Source organism: Melanostigma gelatinosum, assembly GCF_949748355.1.
Source record: "Melanostigma gelatinosum genome assembly, chromosome: 3".
Taxonomy (NCBI): domain Eukaryota; kingdom Metazoa; phylum Chordata; class Actinopteri; order Perciformes; family Zoarcidae; genus Melanostigma; species Melanostigma gelatinosum.
Genome location: NC_136636.1, coordinates 18,330,010 through 18,349,524, shown reverse-complemented (window position 1 = coordinate 18,349,524; position 19,515 = coordinate 18,330,010). Strand labels below are relative to the sequence as shown.

The 19,515-nt window shown below is 41.3% G+C and overlaps 1 protein-coding gene across 1 annotated transcript in view; it reads left to right on the top strand.

Annotated features, from left to right (window-relative positions):
* iars1 (isoleucyl-tRNA synthetase 1) overlaps positions 1-18,992 on the top strand; it is a 44,344-nt gene extending 25,352 nt beyond the window's left edge. Inside the window, exons 18-33 of the mRNA XM_079266483.1 lie at positions 544-688; positions 1,643-1,763; positions 1,973-2,064; positions 2,520-2,597; positions 3,159-3,280; positions 5,170-5,272; positions 5,553-5,636; positions 8,835-9,009; positions 11,233-11,345; positions 13,219-13,314; positions 15,147-15,323; positions 15,502-15,622; positions 15,840-15,965; positions 16,288-16,434; positions 17,321-17,473; positions 17,922-18,992. Of these exons, the coding sequence (XP_079122609.1) occupies positions 544-688; positions 1,643-1,763; positions 1,973-2,064; positions 2,520-2,597; positions 3,159-3,280; positions 5,170-5,272; positions 5,553-5,636; positions 8,835-9,009; positions 11,233-11,345; positions 13,219-13,314; positions 15,147-15,323; positions 15,502-15,622; positions 15,840-15,965; positions 16,288-16,434; positions 17,321-17,473; positions 17,922-18,004 (1,936 nt within the window). The 3' untranslated portion in view covers positions 18,005-18,992. The remainder of the gene's footprint in view (positions 1-543; positions 689-1,642; positions 1,764-1,972; positions 2,065-2,519; positions 2,598-3,158; positions 3,281-5,169; positions 5,273-5,552; positions 5,637-8,834; positions 9,010-11,232; positions 11,346-13,218; positions 13,315-15,146; positions 15,324-15,501; positions 15,623-15,839; positions 15,966-16,287; positions 16,435-17,320; positions 17,474-17,921) is intronic.
* The last annotated feature ends 523 nt before the right edge of the window (positions 18,993-19,515 follow it).

Sequence of the window (19,515 nt, the reverse complement as noted above, 5' to 3'; positions counted from 1 at the left end):
TGATGTCATTAAATGAAACTATTGTTTCTCACATGGACAAGTTAAAGTTGTCTGAAACAATGGATAGCCGCGGCCCCAAATGGGCCCCAAAAACAATTGCCTCAGGCTACGCAAACATGCCAATCCCCTTGGGGCTAAGCCCCCCCCCCCTTCTTTGAATCCTAGAAACGCCCCTGCCAAACACATCTATGCACACAGTTCAGTAATTAACTGTCTATACACACTGTTAGAGGTCTGCAAACTCCTGGGGACCCAGCGGGCTTGAGTCAGACTCAGCCTCATTTAACTTCTTTCCTTTCATGTGTGTGTTTCTTTGCGTGTATCAGAGAGAGCGTTGTCCTTTCATTGTGCCCATACACGCCTCTGCGCTGCAGCGTTTGTGTGTGTTTGCACGCATCAGTGTTAGCGTTGGAGAACTTAAAGGGATCGGTGTCGGGCTAAAAAAAATGCAGACCTTGCCGGGCTAGGGTTTGATTTTTATATATGCTCTCACTCACTCACTATCAATCCTGCCACACTGACCAACTCTGTCTCTCCTTATAGACTGTACCTCATCAACTCCCCTGTAGTGAGAGCAGAGAACCTGCGCTTCAAAGAGGAGGGTGTGCGAGACGTGTTGAAGGATGTCTTCCTGCCGTGGTATAATGCCTATCGCTTCCTGGTCCAGAACGTACAGAGATTACAGAAGGTAATGAACAGAATCAAAAGCTCTGACCTTACGTAACTCCTACTGTGTTGCTTTAGCTGTTCCTGGTCTAGACAGCACAGCAGTGCTTGATAGCACAGGAGATTGTTAGTGTTATTCACCAATTATTTAAAAGGTAATCACCGGAACAAAAAGGGAATCACTTGTTGTCAGAGCCATGAAATAATGCGGTAAAAGCTGCAGTAATACCTCGTCCTGATGTCCCTCTGTGATCGGTTCAGTGGCTGAGGCTATTTGGGTCCAGATTGGGAAAAAAATATCAGAAGCATCATTCGTTTTTTTAATGATTATCCTGTGAGAGCAATTTTAAGAAGAATTTAATTGAATAGAATAGATTCTTAGCTCTTCAGTCACTTTACATGAGCACGTTTACACTTACCAGCCTGTGAGTAAATTTAAACATATCAATGTTGCCACCTACAGAAAAATAAAGTAATATTTACTGCATTCTCGCACGCATGCACGCACGCACGCACGCGCGCGCACAGACAAACAAAACATACTTTAAAAATAATTAGAAAGCAGATGTTCTTTTTCTGAGATTGTATAAATTAAATACAATTCATTTCCAATAATATAATGATAGTCTGTGAAAGCAGTCTATACTTAATAACTATATCTGTAACTTTAAAAAGTTCAATAACAACAGCATTACTCAAAACACACACACACCAACAGCAACTATCAAAACAGGAATGATTGTAGTTCCAACTGTTTGCCTGTAGGTGGCACATGTGAATAAATGCTGCAGAACATGCTAATGACTCACGACAGTGTTTATTTTTTATTTTTTGCTTATATTCTTGTATGTGGTACAGCTTTCAGGCCTGATTTCAGTGGCTTCGCATCAACTATACAGTGCTTCTTTGTTTAAACAATGGTGACGTATGCACATGTTTTTGTTTAACTGTGTGTGCTCGTGTACGAATGTGTCAGGAGGACGAGATTCAGTTCCTGTACAATGAAAACACAGCGAAGCAGAGTGACAACATCATGGACAAATGGATTCAATCCTTTACACAGTCCCTCATCCAGTTCTTCAAGGCTGAGATGGATGGTGAGCCAGATATCCTCAACACACACACACACGCACACACACACGCGCACACACTGCTGCCATCACTTCATATGGACAGTGGCTAAGAAGATAAGTACTTAATATCTTCATATCGATCCCATCCGGTAACATGTTGATGATGTTTCTGTATTCAGCCTCATTAAAGTAGAAAGGACAAACTACCGGTAGACTGTGGTTTCTTGTTGCAGCTTACCACCTGTACACCGTCGTGCCTCGCCTGGTCAAGTTTGTGGACATGCTCACCAACTGGTACGTGAGGACCAACAGACGCCGTCTGAAGGTGAGATAACAGCTCTGAATCGGTGCTTGTTTTGATTTAATGTTATTATGTAAGGCAGATGCAAGGCACCACCAATGACTAAAATGTATGGAGTCCCAGGAGGGACAATCACTAGCAGTAGTAGGATCCGATGAGTCAAAGTATAATTATACATCCGTGATTAAATACAGATAATGCTCCTCTTTGCAGTTTATGTCCTGTATCTTTCTTTTTGTTGCTGTGTTGTTGAGCATTAAAATGATTCATTCGGTTAATGGAAACGGTGATTTAAGCTAGCCTACCACGAAGTGTCTTCATCATTGCCACCATCTGCGGACATTTTGGAGCAATCACTTTGTGGCCCTTCAAGTCAACATTCGGTTGAAGTGAATTGGGGAAACGTGCTGATGTTTGTAAGGGCTCTTTTCACTGTTCCAAGGAGATTCACTGTTTGTGTGTGTGTGTGAACTTTGTAGGGAGAGAGTGGCACTGAGGACTGCCTGTGGGCGCTGGAAACCCTCTTCAGTGTTGTGTTCTCCATGTGCAGGCTGATGGTGAGTCATACTGTTTTTCTCTCTCTGTGTGTGTGTGTGTGTGTGTGTGTGTGTGTGTGTGTGTGTGTGTGTGGGGGGGGGGGGTGTGTGTAAAAAGAGATTGTATTGGGGAAATTTCTCGTGAGGTTTTGCTTTTGTGTGTGCAAGACACGAAGAAATAACGCTGGTATGGACGAGGTGTATGTGCTGGCATGGCTATGAATTATGCATGAGCAGTAGGAGTTTTTATTTATAACACATTGAAGATGTTTGCATGTGAGGCACATGAGATGCACGCTAAGCACCAGTTAGCCTAACCCACATCAATACAGATCTGAGCTTCAGAAATGAATGAAGCATAGTTGAATGAAAGAAAGTTACACTAGAAGTAACCTCACTCTGGCACCTTTCTGTTTGAACTTTATCACCACTGAGGGAAAAAACGACCGTAAAAATCAGTTTTCTATGCTGATTATGCAGATGCTTCTGACTTTTAGACCTTATTGTCAGAAAATGTAAATTAACTACAGTACAGAGCATCTAATAATCTTCTCTTCCTTTTTTTCCCTTCCTTCTCCTTAGGCTCCTTTCACACCCTTCATTACAGAGATGATGTACCAAAATCTGCGTCACCTCATCGATCCCGCCTCTGTCGAAGAGAAGGACAGCAACAGCATCCACTATCTCATGCTGCCCCAAGTCAGGTTGGAGAAAGCCTTCAATAAAGCTCAAATTTTTACGGACGTTGGCTGATTCATTTAAAGCTTAAATTAAAGAGGAAAAATGTCAAAAGTGCCCCGAGAGTGGTAGCTCCCCACATCTTTTGAATATTGTACTTGGAGAAACCAGGTAGAAATGATCGTATATATCGTACCTTTCATCCACACAATGCAGATCAAATGTTTCAAAAAGGAGAACGTCCTTTTCTCAGAGGATATCCACTGTTAGTGCAGAGCTTAATCAGTCTCAGCTAGAGTGCGTGGCCTTGCTTTACCCGGATCGCATCACACTCTGAACTCCTCGAAGTGGACGCCTTTGAAGCTCAAAAGTCCACAGTAGTTTCTCAAGGAAGTTTCAGGCTTCACAGCGGCTCTTCTCTTTGGCTCTTAACCATTTCTTCTCTTTATTCCTGCTGTTCGCTGCTTCCTCTTCCTCTGTGTTGTTAGTTGATACTCTGATCAAATAAATATACACGGGAATTATTAGTGCTGTAGATAAAGATTTGCTTTTGAGTCATTTCTGAGCAGATTTTCGGTTCATGTGTCAAATGCAAGGTTTTGTTTCTGGGTGATTAGTTAATCACAGATGCATTTTCCACAGCGCTACAAAGTTAGTTATAAGCAACAACATGGTCATTGAGAAAGACATTGAAATCCTTGTGCACAGCTTCTCTCAGGTTCACTGCTATCATCTCGATAAGCAGCCCAACCCCGGTTGTATTTTCAGAGTCAAACTGTTGACGCCTCACTTAGAAAGCAAGGAGAGATTTAGAGAAGCAGAAATACAAAAGGCTTGTCTTTGACCGTCAGCCTCGCGGATGGATATTGCTCACAAAATATGACCATTTCATTCCCTTCACTCTTGCCTCGGTGGCTGATCAGTTTTGTGAAGCCCGGGAGGAATGTCTAATTGCCCAAACTTAATTGCATCATCTTCAACAACGAAAAAGTTCTGACATGATTAAATATCCACTTGATTTAGCGTAAGGAAAATAGTTTGTGTAATGGTTCATATCATCTCTCCTGTCACTTTGGCAGCACTCAGTGCCAGCGGCTTTGTTAGCCGCTTGTCCGTCCTGCTGTCGAATGGGACCACTTCACCCCCCCTCCCAAAGGTCAGCCACCAATCAGGCGGTGGGGAAGAGCTGCTCCTCAATCAGCTCGTTAAATGATTGGCTGTCCTTGGAGTGCTCTCCTCTCTCATTTTATGCCACTGTTGTGTGTGTGCACATAGAGAAGGAGACTGTTGGAATAAATGAACAAGCATTGTGCACACACGAGTGCGTGCTCCTCCAGACAGTTAGGGCTAATATCGCTATTATGCGTGATGATCTGGCTGTGCAGCTCTAATTTGAATACAGCGGTGGAAGTCACAGTGTACCTTATTAGTGGATGCTCCCGAGTCAAACTCTGGCGCTGGTGGTTCTGAACTCTGTCTTTGTTAAGATATATGGTACTAACCTTGTCATGCTCTGTTATTCATTGTCCTCAATATAATAGTAATTTCAAATTTCTAAACCACTGATTAACCAGAATATGACGACCGTTGCCTGTACTTTTTTTGGCAGAAACGCAGCTACGTCCCCTCACTGTGCCTTGAAATGGTACATCATTTCACAGAGTGACTCTCTTAAGAAGGTGTGTAGTTTTAAAAGATGTTCTTCTCATCTTCCCACATCCACTTATAATAAGGAGGCCGCTCGGTCAGGTGCCACCCGTTGCAATGGCAAAAGTCTCACCAGGTTAACTTTCTCTCCCGTACAACCCAAACTGCAGAGTTCAGAGGTTATTCAGACGCTCGTACCATGGCATTGCAACGCTACGTATGAGGTGGTGATGCTTAGATTTTCTTTATTTGTGTGTCTGTATTTCAGGGAGAGTGTGATTGACCAGCGCATCGAGAGCGCCGTCTGTCAGATGCAGTCTGTGATTGAGCTGGGCCGAGTGATCCGAGACAGGAAGACTCTGCCCGTTAAGGTGAATCATCAACTTTACTATTCTGTTCACACACTCCAGTATAAGAAATTGCAGCACAGAAATGCCAAAGACCTGTTTGTGTTTTGTTAACTGTAAAATATCAATTATATTACTTGTTTACAGTTCTTTACGGGATCCCTAACTTGCTATAGCTCTCCCATAGATATGGCTTGATCATATTAATGCACTACGTTATGTTGTGTTAAATATGACAACCCCATTTCTGTGTTTTTTTTGTGCTGGAACATATGACCCACTGTAATGTTGGTGTGTATTTCAGTACCCATTGAAGGAGGTGATAGTTATTCACCAGGACGCAGAAGCTCTGAAAGACATTCAGTCCCTGCAGAAATACATCCTGGAAGTAAGTAGAACACGCTGTGATCGTGTGTTGATTTGTGCAGTCTTGAAGTCGTCTTATTGCTTCACCAGTTCTCTGCTTTAAGGAAAGAGGTGCATCTTCTGCTCATCTTTCCTATAAGTTTTGCTTTGATCAGTACCATTAGAGGTTTAAGTGACAGAGATAGCTCTCCTAGAACCTGCCAGCGTGTTGATTTGATAGAGGGGGGAGGGAGCACATGTTCGCACGCAGTCTGTATCTTCAGCTGTAATTTAAATGTCTGCGGTTGGTTCATCTAAAAAAGGGGGTGGAGCAGATGCCTTGGAAAATGTTTTTTGCAAGGTTTGACTTTCTAGGTAAGGTCAAGACGTCCTGTATGTTTAACTACATAAAAAACAATGCGTTTCCAATGTCGGTGTCTTTTAAAAAAATGTTATAGCATTCACATAACATCATCAGTGTATTGTTATGTACTGTAAAATGCAGATTGATTCCAAGGGTGTCTGGTCCATTCAGGTGCTGCCCAAAAGACTCAGACAGACTAATTGTCATTTAGTGCAGGAAGCCATTAAACTGACATTATCTCTTTGTCTTTGGGTTTTCTTTTGCACCAACAAAGCTCAATCAGTCAATGTTGTTCCACAGCTGACTCAGATAACTACTCTTCAGTAAGAATGTTTCAAGCTGTTCAATGCTTTACCTGGAGATGTTGAAGTCTTTCCATTCTTACTGATGCATCTGAGATGGAGAATTGATTGTGGCTCTTGTTTCGATATATGAGATGGGGATTACCTGTAGAAGGGCTGCTGGTGCAACCTTTTGTTGGAACCTTCAAGCTTAATCTCAGTTGGAGCCACTTCGTATCTCTCACTCTATTTGATTTCTGGTGAGGAAAACATTTAACCTTGCCGGCGTCTAGCTTCCCTCCAGTAAACAAGGTTTATTTGATCCTAACTGAGAGCACTTTAAGGTCCTGCAGCCCAGAGAAGAACCTTCAGACTCTCTTACTATAATGTCATTTCAGTTGAGCTGAGCTTCTGAAAGTTAGGATTCACCTTTTCACTGCAGCTTTTACTTAGATTCCTTCATTATTGTTCTATAATTATTACTATTTAACTGGTCCTTCTCTGTGATTCATTTAAATTTATTTTATCACTACCTGCATGTGCAGCGATTGGGCACCTATTGTTGTTATCGACTGGCTCACTGACTGGTTGATTTCATGGCTGACTTGCTCTCTGAGTGAATTACATTTTCTGTTTACAGCACATGTCTGGAGCAATTACAGTTTTTAATTTGACTCCTACAGGATGTAACAAAGCATCTAGCTTAACTCGAGACCCTTCAGAATGGCCTTTCCAATGTATAGAGGAGCGGATACCATTGGCATTAATACTAGCACTGGCATATTTCAGTGGCAGGTGGGTGCCGTACCAGGTCGCTAGCTGCTGGCGGCTAGCTGCTGTCTGCTAGCTGCTAGCTGCTGGCGGCTAGCTGCTGTCTGCTAGCTGCTAGCTGCTGGCAGCTAGCTGCTGTCTGCTAGCTGCTAGCTGCTGGCGGCTAGCTGCTAGCTGTCTGCTTGCTGCTAGCTGTCTGCCCGCCTCAGCTCAAGCCCACTTTGTGAGTTGGGCTGTGTCGTCAAGATGGCTCACTTTGAGCTTCAAAACGGCTCTTCAGGAACCAGTGGGCGATGTGGTGGAAATTACTTCTTTTATTTGATACAGTCGGAAGTCTTATGGAAGAAAGTAGGCACACAATTGGATTGGCTGTTGATGGCTGTAGCTTTGATCAGCTTTGCGTTGCCGAGCTGAAGACGTTCAGTGGAAATATCCAATGACTTTGCTGCTTTATTTGACAGCAGCCTGAATATATTGTAATGCACCAACATCACACACAAACAAAGCCATAAATGTCTTGACGATAAGAGAGGTGCTTTTTGTGCCCTTTAGCGTTGATTCATTCCTATTTTCACAAACCAAGCTCAGCTCAAAACAGGAGTTCCAGCTGCTATTTCCCACCTCACACTCAGCGCACTACACTACAGCAGCTTATCTGAGCTCAGATATGCTCGAACTAAGTCCCGCTTTTCAGTGTGATTGACTGAAAGAAGCTGTGCATGGCAGGCCAGGGTGGGTGTCAGAATGTCTAAACTTAGTATCTCTATTGCTACACCAGATATAACCGGATCACAGATTTCTATCTCCATTTAGATTTAGGAATAAAATGTACTGTACTGAAAGTACTGCCTGTATAGGAGGACTCGCTTACCAGTTGATTTCATGGCTGACTTACTCTGTAAGTGCATGACTCGACAGTAATCAATAGGGGTGTAACGATACGTGTATTCGTATTGAACTGTTCGGTACGAGGCTCACGGTTCGGTACGCATGACAAACCGAATACGTTTGAATTATTTTTTTTTTTTTTAACCTTTATTTAACCAGGTAGTCCCATTGAGATTAAAAATATCTTTTGCAAGATGTAAGTAACAATACAAGATGTAAGCAAGATGTAAGTAACAATACTACATAACATTAAGGAGCAGTTTTAGTTTTTTATGCTTATGTGTTGCTAAGAAGACACCCCAGAAGATGGGTCACTCAGGTATAGTTCCATCATTGTTCAAAGTCAAAGAATAACTTCATGATGTTAGTTGTGATGAATAAATATATTTTAAAATCAAGTACATTTCACTGCCATTTATAGTTTTCTACTGTACCGAAACGTACCGAACCGTGGCTCCACTGTATCGTACCGAACCCAACCGTGGATTTTGTGAACCGTTACACCCCTAGTAACACCCCCCTTTGCCTCCTTTTTTACTGGCAAAATTCTGAAAATTAGACAAGCAGTCAGTGCCTCCACATCAACCACAGGATATGTGTTGTCCCGATCTAACATCCATTCAAATATCATGACACAATTTCATTCAATCGACTGTAGAAGCCTAGAAGACATCATACAACATCTGAAGTCATCCTCCTGCTGCTTGGATATTCTACCAACACACATTTTCAAAAATATTTCAAACTGCATGACTACTGATCTTTCATTTTACTGATTTTATTTTATTTGTTTAAAATTTTGTATTCATTTTCATGTTTGTTTATCAACAGTAACAACCCTAATAACTGGTACTCATCCATATACTTGGGAAGCGTCAAGGCAGCGACATGACTTTTTCTAAGACATAGGTTGTCTTTTTTTCTTTTCATCTTCCAGGAGCTTAATGTGCGACAGTTGACACTGTCAACAGACAAGGACAAGTACGGGATCCGTCTGAGAGCCGAGCCGGACCACATGGTGCTGGGCAAGAGACTGAAGGGGGCCTTCAAAGCCATCACGGCTTCTATCAAGGAGCTCACCAGCGAACAGCTCGAGGCCTTCCAGAAGACAGGTATTGCTCTGCGTGTGTTTTCAAAAAAAAGACGCAAAATCGGTGAACTTAAAAATCAGACTCAAAGGAAAATCTTTAGGCTTCTGAAGTTCTCTTGTTTGCATTTAAACATGTACACCGGTGTGAATTAATTTCTTTACTTGTGGTCTTTATGCCAAAAACTAAATCTGTCGTCTGTGATTTAGTTTACACAATCATTGAGTGAAGAACAGCAGGTTGGTTTTTAGGATTTTACACACATTTACAGCTGCACAGTTGCTGCAAATTGTGTTGAAATCATATATATTTCACTAAAAGCTCAACTGTGAGTCCTTGAAATGAAGCCGAGTACAGACAGACGGGCAGTTTATCCTCCGAATGCAAACCCTTACCCTTCTGAAACTATAATCAGAGCCGGAGTACGGATCGAAGCTGTGCAAGGTATCTTGTCTCTCCAATTATAGAGAGACGAGGAGAGCCCCCAGAATCTCTGGGGAAGGAAGCAGTGGAGGTCAGCTGGGCTGTGGGAACTTAACATTTCCAATCACTCGGATGTTTGAAGTGAAGCCAATTGTAGGGAGAGGAGGAGGATGGGCGATGGAAGGAAAGAGATGGATGGTGGAGAAATGATGGAGGAAACACACAGATGATTGTGTGCAGCGGAACCAAGTAACATTTCACTGACTTGATATTAAAGCCAAGACGTTTTAGATTACAAAGCCTGCTTTTACGGTGCTAATGTATAATGTTCACCTATCTCTGTGAAAAGGAATAGTTCAACACAGTATCAAGCTTCAGGTAGCAGGCCTTTGGTGGAAGGTACACCACTGTCTCTGAAATAATCTATACATGAAAAAGCAAACGACTCAGACTTAACTCAGTGTCCACTTTTAACCTCTTGAGCAATTTCTAGCTGAGAATCCGTAACTCGGAAAACCTTTTTAGACTAGAAGGGGAGCGATTTGGCGAGAAACTGATGTGCGTTCATGACCGTTGGTTGTATGATTCAATATTCCTTCCCAAAGAGGTTAAGAGAGAAGGTGGAAAAGAGCGGAGAAGCAGGGAGGGACAAAGGAAATCAAACCATGGAAATCTATGATTAGAGAGAAAGGGAGTGACTGTTTCACCCAGCCCCTGGGTTTGGAGAAGTGAAGAGGAGAGGAGAACCCTGTCACGCTTTTTAGTTGGGACACAGACGGGGGTAATTGCTGCCACTGGCAAAATGGAGATATAAACCTGACTAGAATGGGTTTGCTGTATTGTTTAAAATCTCAGATCTTGTGTGGATTTGGCCAGGAAGACTGCAATGTGAGGAATCTGAAAAAGCAAGCAAATACTGGTTTAGACCCATGCCAATTCAAAACAAAGCCCCGGCATGCATGCGGGTTAAGAGAGCACTTTACTCAGTATGATTAGGTGTAATTGAAACCATTTCTAGAATCCGTTCCATGAGACAAACACCGAACTAAATAATCATTTCACACTATCAGCACTGTATTGAAATTAAATTAGAATAGCCCAGCAACTAATTGTTTATCATCCAATTAGCATTAAAGTCTGTTGTCAGCATGGATTTAATCATAATGGGCATCAATATATAGATCATTTTCTAATGCGTAAACGGATTTTCATCCTCTCTCAAATTATACATTTTCTGTAATTAGACTGGTGGTGTTTTAGATTTATAGAAAGCATCTGAAAATCTGTACTTCTAGTTGAGTTTTTATGTTATTATTATTATCATTATCTAGTTTAATTTTTATGTAGTGATGTGAGCGATCCAACAAAACTGTTACTTCCAAACAGTTCAAAATTGTTCTTTATTTCGTGTCACTCGACATCCAACTGACAACGCACCAGCACATTGTTCATGATCGTCTCTGTAGACTCAACCACATTGTTTTGTCCGAGAATATCCCAACCCAAGAGGAACATCTTAATAGTTGTGGTAGCAAATTGCTTTGCTGAATGTATATTAAGTGTGGTTTGACTCATTTTCTCATTGTTCCTGGTGAGTTTTGTGTGGGCTGTATGATTTATGGTGGTTCAGATATGTGGTCTGATGATGCTGAGACACAGTAGGGTTCCACTGGTGTTGAATTCTGCACGAACAGCAAATCTACGTATACTTACAATTCATTCACTGTTCTCTGACTTGATGAATGGTTTTTTTTGCCATATTTTTAGGTTCAGTACCATAACTGTAGTTCTGAACGTTTCCATGTTGTTGTGGTTCATGTTAAGGATCCATCAAGGTGGACGGCCATGAGCTTCACGAGGAGGACCTGAGACTCATGTACACCTTCGACCAGAGCTCTGGCTCAGCAGCGCAGTATGAAGCACACTCTGATTCACAGGTATGCTTTACATTTAAACCCAATCATTTTTGCATTCGATAGTTTTGCAAATTTAACATCATTCAGGAAAAAAAGCATAAAAATAAGATTTCTTGATTTTCTGTGGACAAACCTGTTTAAAGGGACAGTTGAACCCAAAATCAAAAGCACATATTTTTCCTCTTGCTTGAGTGCTATTTATCAATGTGGATTGTTTTGATGTGAGTTGCCTAGTTTTGAAGATATCCGCCGTAGAGATTTCTGCCTTCTGTCCAATATAATGCGACTCTATGCGTCATTTTCATTTGAAATACTCGCCAGCAATGTCTTTTTCCACAACTCATGATCAAGATAATCCACAGACCTTCTGAGCAGTTTCATGTAGGAACTGTTTTCTTTCAACCATAGTTCCTTCTTTTCTCGGCTAGAAAGAGAATAATTATTACCCAAAATGTGAGGCTGTTTCGTAAAACCTTGTAGCAGTTGCATCCTTTTTATTTGAATGAATATAGATATAGATTTTTATTTTACTTCTTTTAGTTGGTTTAATGTTTTGAATGCACGTCAGTCTCTTCAATATTTTCCCAATTTATTTCCTACACTTGCTGCACCCATCAAAATTGATTGTATCACATGTTTTTTTTAACTTGTTAACGAAAAGGTATAGAAATATACGCACACACGTACAGTACACCCCCCTCTCTCCTTAGTGCCACCTTCCTATTAGATTGAGCAGCAAAGTCTAATGTAACCTGATATTTTAAAATATATATATATATATGCCTTTCCACGGCTGCTCCTGCACCAAGCCGCCATATACTGTAAATGCATTTATTCGTCCTCACTGTGAGTGTGATGTATGAAATCATTTCACGGCTAAGTGGAAAGCGGCATGTATGCGTTTCCCACAGGCCCTCTCTAATCAGTGCTCCTCCAACCGTGCACACACCACACAGCTGCACCTTCATACCAGTTTACTGAGCTGGCTTTTTAGTTCTCTCTGTTACTCTCGCTCGCTCGCACCGACTCTCCAGCTCCCAGCTGTCTGTTTCTCTATTCTTTCTCTCTCATATTCTTTTGCTTTTGTGGACCTTTCTCAGTCACTCTGTAATTTTTTTTTTTTCCCCCAATTTCTTCCCATGGTGAAGTGTTCGGGGCTCGCAGCAGCACAACAGACACTCAATATTGTCATTATTGCTGCGTGGGTGGTTGTTGTTGTTTTTATTACTTTTACATTATAAATGTTTGAACAACAGTGTAAGGCAGATTCATTACATGAAGGTTGCCCCCTGCCTTGTCAGCTGTATAGTTGTTTGCGCGTGGCTGAAGGAGTCTGGTCACTGAGTGGTAGTCCAAGATCTTCATGTCAAGTGAAATGATGTCACACTATTCTACTACTCTGTCAGATGGACATTGCAATAATTGTGGGGTGTACATGATGAGAGTACAACCTGTCAGCATTCATTTTGTAGGAGCTCACTGTTTGTTGTTATAGTAACATGAAAACATTTAATTCATGCCTTAACTACATCACCTCGGCAAGCAAGTCAACAAGCTTTGTTTAGGGTGCTGACCTAGAACTGGCTAAAGTAGATACTTAGTTGATTGATAAAAAAATAATAATAGAAATGTATAAATTAAACATTTGTTTTCTTACAATATACCTCAGAAATCTGTATTTCTCTTTGCCCAAATATTGAAACTTAATATCCGAAAGAAAGCTTTATATTTGTGCTCAAATACATGTTGAATGAGTCTGGTTTGTCCCCACTTATTGTTGTTTTTTGTTGTTGAATTGAGCCGATACTGATACGGGTGTCTTTTGGTAACATCAGTTCTGTTAATATGTAGTTTAAAAGCCCTCTTGTTGTCCTCTGGGTCTGCTGTCCTCCAGGTTCTTGTGCTGTTGGATGTCACCCCGGACCAGTCCATGATGGATGAAGGCGTTGCCAGAGAGGTCATCAACCGCATTCAGAAACTACGCAAGAAGGTGGGACACTTATTTCAGGAGCACTACTAGCTCTGGAAACCAGAGTGACACATAACACACCACTAGTGAATTTTACAATCCAGTGTCTAATGAATATAATACAACATATTAGAAACAGTTTGCCAACACATGTAATCAGGGCTGTGCCAGGGTGAGCAAAACATGCCACTGAGGCGGTTTTACTGGAAGACAAAATGCATAATAATAATAATAATACGTCGCAAGACAACTAAGCAAGCCGCTGCGGTGGACATTTGTCACTCTGTTCTGACATTTTATAAACTATGAATTGATTGTAATAATCAAAGTTATCGGTGGTTGCAGCCTCACAATGTAGACCAAGCATAAAGAAATGTGCTGTATCATTTTGTTACATTTGTTACGTGCTACCCCTTTTTTCTTTTTTTGTTCTCTGTGTATGTCATTTATTGACCCTATGGTCACATTGTGTTTTTTATGCTTTTAAATTTCTGCTCTGTTAAAGCACTTTGTGATTTCTTTGTCTGTGAAAGCGCTCTATAAATACATTTTATTATTATTATTATTTCCTCTTTATGTCCCATGCTAATTCTGTCAGGGCAGTTTTCAAATCTTTCCACTGCAGCGTCACAGTTAGAAGTTTCTCCATCATAAGGCAGGCTTAATGGAAGCTTAATTACAGTCTGGCCCCTTTCAGATTCTAATGTTGGAGCTTTGAAGTGGTCTGGGGAGTAAAGACGGATTAGCCAACAGCCTCTTGTTTTCACAAGCAACAAACTGTTTTTTCCGTCCCCCTATAGCAGTGGTGTGCTCTGGCTCCCGGCCAGGCTAAATTCCTCCAGTTATTTCAAACTGAGATCTGTTAAGAATTTTCCACCCCTGCGATGGGAATTAATTTTGAGCAATTCTTTGACATGTTTGGTTGTAGTTTGTGGGTGTGCATGCGTGTTTTAATCAGTGTTTGCGTGGGTGTTTGTGTGTTAACATACGCAGGGTTGAGAAACGGAAGTCAGCGGTTCCTTTTCGTTATTGGACTTGACTGGAGAACTGGAGATAGCTGTAGTTCTGTGACTTGACACACACAAACACTCTCACACACTGTACTAACTCCTTCAGGGTAGGGTCAGTACCTTGACTTGGCAGGAAAAGCCTATGAACCTTCCTCCATTGATTGACTGCTTCTCTGTATCTAGCTAACGTTATTCCTCTGCCCTTGAGCCACATACTTGTGTGTGTACGTGTGCTATACAGTCAATGTATGCGTGTAGGGCTGTGCATACACGTGCAGGGGCTGCACACTGAAGATTAGAATGAGATCAATGTGTTTGAATGTGTCAAGGTTGGAGGAAGCTGTCGGCACACAATGCCAAAATAGACAGGCTTTCGTCCAATGAAAAAGCTCCCCTTGTTCCCCCTCCCTTTATTTGGTCCTACACTGTCTGTTTTTTGCGTTTTTTAATCCCCTCCTTCTCTTCTTTTGGCCGCCTTTTCATTGTGGTAACCCCCCCCCCCCCCATTACTTCCTTCTTTGTAATTGTTTCTTACAGATTTTATTTTCTTATAGAAGAGAAAAAAGCTTTGAAGAGAATTACTTGTCATAAAATTGGGATTTTTTGCATCCTCTGCAATCATTTTTTAAAATCCGATAACAGATTCTTCTATTATTCTGCATCGTTGTTTGAAGAGTTATTCAAGCGATACTTTAAACCTATTCACTCACTAGTGGTTCCTGTTGTCTTTTAGCCCTTTTTCTCAAACAAACATCCTTACTTATGTTCTGAATGATACTGTACTTTGTATTCGTTTACATATTAAAAACCCACTACCTGTCACTCAACCGCCTTGTCTCACAGGGCCATTTGGTGCCATCAGATGAGATAACTGTGTACTACCGCTGCCAGCCAGAGGGGCAGTACTTGGGTTCTGTGATCCAGGCTCACACTGACTTCATCCTGGCTACCACCAAGGCTCCACTGCTGCCCTTCCCCATCCCCAAGACCGCCAGCGTCATCATAGAGGAAAAGACTCAGGTATGAAATGACACCTCAGGGCAAGCAGGAATATTGTTAAAAAAAATGGTCTGCTTAGTGATTCCCATATCACCATTGTCTGAATGTAGTTGTGTTATAAGTCGTCATTCGATTTTTAGTTTAAAGAACACAAAAAGTCAGTATGTCTTTGTCATGCTCTTTTTTCCCTTTCCTGCAGCTGAAGGGCTCAGACCTGGAGTTAACCATAGTAAAGGGATCTTCAGCCCCTCGGGCTCTTTTAAATGGACCAGCTTGCACCTATGTGAACGTCAGGGTGAAGGTCAACAACAAAGAACAAGGTAGCACATTGGAAGGCCAAAAAGCAAGTCTGTTCTTCCAGCCAGACAAGATTAAACAAGAGAATATGCAACAGTTAAACTGTCGATAGAAGTTGCTCCATCCTCGGTTATTTAGCATTTCACTCTGTATGTTCACTCTGTATGTTCACTCTGTATGTTCACTCTGTTTAGCTATGTCAATAATCCTGTAGTCCTGGCTGACTCATTCCTTGTTCAGAGGGGGTGGTGCTGTTGGAGAACCCGAAAGGCGATAACAGACTAGACTTGGACAAGTTGAAGAAAGTGTGCGGCAGCATCTTTGGAACCAATAACGCCCAACTCAGATTCTTCAACGTCGGGACTGGTGAGAACTGGTTTTGGACCCTTAGAAAGATATAAATGCAGCGAATCACTGTTACGGTTGAAACATCTGTCATCTCCTATTACCCCACACAATATTTATAATTGTCCTAATGCCTATATGATATTATTATGGAAGTGCCCATGCATGTTGAGAGCATCGGTTGCTGCAGGGTTTGTGTGTGTGTGTAACTAAAATGTGTGGCTACTTTTTTTCAGTTTAGTTTATTTGGCATCATGAGAAGGAAAAGGAAACCAAATACAAACGTTTCTAGCTTCTTCCAACTGATGGTGTACTTTTGTGTGCATTTGTGTGTTCATTGCAGAGTTGACTAGGAAAATGGACCTTCAGGCTTTGAGTGGGAAAACATTGTCAGTGACTTCAGGCTCTTCCTCTCCTGGCCAAGCCCCCACCACCGACACCCTCCTGTGTCCTTACGTTAACTTGCTGCTCTGCAACGCACAGCCAGCTGGTGAGAAACACACACACACACGGTACATATAGCCATGCACAACTGAAGTCAGTCATTCATCTTTTTAATAATAATCAACCGATCCCCTGGGCAGAACAAAACCAACAATGAATTTAGCCTGCTGACAATTTTAGCCTCGCTATTTCTGAAAAGAAAGTGTCCAACACATAATCCCCCATTAAACCGCAATTGTTGTTGTAACACTTTGTTTTTTTGGGTTGTTTAAAAAAAAAAAATTTGATTCAGCAAGTGATGAGCAAGATAAATGAGCTTTAGAAGGGTGCTGGTAGGCAGACCATCTTTCCCTGTGAGCAGAGCGGTTGTATCGTTTTCTGTCTTTCTACTTAGCTAAGCTAACCAGTCTCTGGCTGTAACTTCATATTTACCAGACTAACATGAAAGCAAATGCATGTTTTCCCCAGATTGTCCAACCATTCCTTTAACTACTTTCTATACTGTTGGGTATTTTAAACTATACTAATACATCATATTTGATATGTTAATTCTACGTTTTGTGTATAAACTCATAATCTGTACAGTGAATAGAAACTGTGCTTTGTTCTTTTGTTTATTATACACACTCATTGTATGTTCACTTTACTGACGAAAGTGTACCATAATCCATCTTATGCTTCCATTTTAAGTAATTCACACTCAAACATTTCCCCCTCGCCCCTCTGACCCTCCATCTACCTATTGATCAGTCTGTCTCTCTTGTTGATCTATCATTCCTCCCCTCCGTCTCTCTCTCTCTGTCTTGTTTGTCCCGTGGCTTTGGCTCAGGCTTGTTACCTTTACAGGACTTCAAGCCAAGCTTGTCTTGATTTGTAAAGGAAGTAAGTCTGTCTGGTTTACTTCTCTTCAACACTCTTCCTATCTCCCGCAGAATGCCAGACCGGAGAGGTGGGCACCCTCCTGCTGGTGAATCCAGTGGGTCAGAATGCGCTCCACTACTCAGGCCTGCTGTCTGAGGCTGCCAAGGTGTTCGGGCTCCGCAGCAGACTGCTTAAACTCTACCTGGACCAGGACCTCACCCAGGGTAAGATGAAAAGATGGCGGATACTATAGCGTCCACTTTGAAGACTTTTAAACTGATTTAGGGCCAATAATACAGCGAGAGGAAAATCTGATTGATGGTTTTTACCTTCATCATGTAACGGGTCACTGAGAGGAAAAGTGGTTTCCAGAAGAACAGAAGTGGCTGTGATATAATGGCACAATGTGATAAAGTTCTGTAGTATGGATGGAAACTTTACAGCACATTCCTTCGTGCCTTTCCAGAGTTTTCTTTTGGATCCTATTTTTTCAATTATCTCATTTAAATAAACTAAACTAACCTCCCAATGTGAGCATCTTGAGATCTTTGCAGTTTTTTTTTTTTTTTAACTCTGATCTGTTGTGATTGCTTAAATGTTTTTCCACAACCTAATTTTAGCTGACTAGATAGAAATAAACATACTTTGTAACTGTTTGTTTTTGTTTTTCAGAGCTGCCAGCTGATTCATCGGTAAAATCGCTAGACACCAAAACCCTGTTTGTGCGAGTTCTTCCAACATCTGCCGAGGCCTAAATCCAGAGGAGCCATCTTTAGGAACATTTGTCTCAGATGACTCACAGGTTCCCTGAATGACTTTTTTTACCAGTTAAATTCCACAAATAGTCCCGTTGGTGTTTGACATTATTTTCTGAAATCCTGATGCAGAGCAGGTTTGTCTGTCAAGTTCACACGTTTTAATTCATTGAGTCACTATCAGCCACGTCTTGAAATGTCTTAAGACGACTTAAGGCACGAAATGAGTGTCTTGATATTTTGATTTGTTTCAATGCATTTCAAGATGTGATGAAAGCTCGAACTCATCATCGTATTTACCCGAGACTTACAGAACTGTTCTTTCTCTGGTACGGCCTGGTGACAGTTTCTAAGACAGAACAGCGTGTTGCTGGGTTTTATCATTCTGGACAGAGAAGAGATGCACTATCATCATTTTTACACGAGAAAGTGGACACACTTAAAAAAACAGAACGATTGTTTATACATAACAGCTTAATAGACCCGCTGGATAGATGTGTAAGTGTGATAGAAGGAAAACCTGACATCAAACCACCCAGGAAGAAATGCCAACGTTTAGTTTTTTACTGCAGACTTCTTTTCAGTCATGTTTCAACATTTCTTCTTGGACTTCACGGAACTGTCTAAACTGTCTAGCTGTAAACCCATGTATGTTTTTGTCTTTATTATGCTTATGTTACAAAATGATGCAAGCTACTTCTGTTCAAGGCTTATTTGAGGTGAGCTTTGTCCAGAATAATCATTGCTCTGGCTCATCATCGGGAACCAATTTGTCCGGTTGTGCTTACACACAATTTAGAATTGAACAGATAAACCTGCTGCTCATTGCATTGGGAATCCTCTGACAATTGTAAAGGCGTTTAAAAGGTGAAATGGATTTTCGGGCTGCTGTACCTCAAGGACAAAAGAGTTCTCTATTAAAAAGAGCAACAAATGGATAATGTACTATTTTAAGTGACAAATGGAATAAATCAAAGGTGAATCGACATTCTTTTTTTTTTTTTTTCCTTCTCACTAAACCTCTGAATGACAAGAAGAGACGCATTGTGTCTGTGACTTAGCTGCAGATATGGAACATTTAGTTTGCCTTTCTTTTCCTGGTACTTTCACTGAGTGCAAGGTTAGAGAACAAGTCAAACAAAGGGGATTAAAAAATGGCTTCAGCAGCAATAAAATATGGTGAAAATTAATAGTTTTACAAAATTGGTTCAGTACAATTATTCGCCTTGTTGCCAAGAGTTAGATAAGAAGATTGATGCCACTCTCACGTCTCTTCCTTTATTAGAACTCTGTAGCGAACGGTTAGCTTAGCAAATGGTTAGCTTAGCAAAGTTGTGAAACTGGGAAACGGTTAACCTGGCTCTGTACAAAGATAATAAAATCCACAGAGAGGTATTAATCTTCTCCTCTTACTCTTGGCTAGAAAGGGAGTGTTTTTCCTAAAATATCAAACTATTCCTTTAAGAAAATGTGTGCAGTACAGGAGAGGTGACGCCCTGTTTTTTCTTTTT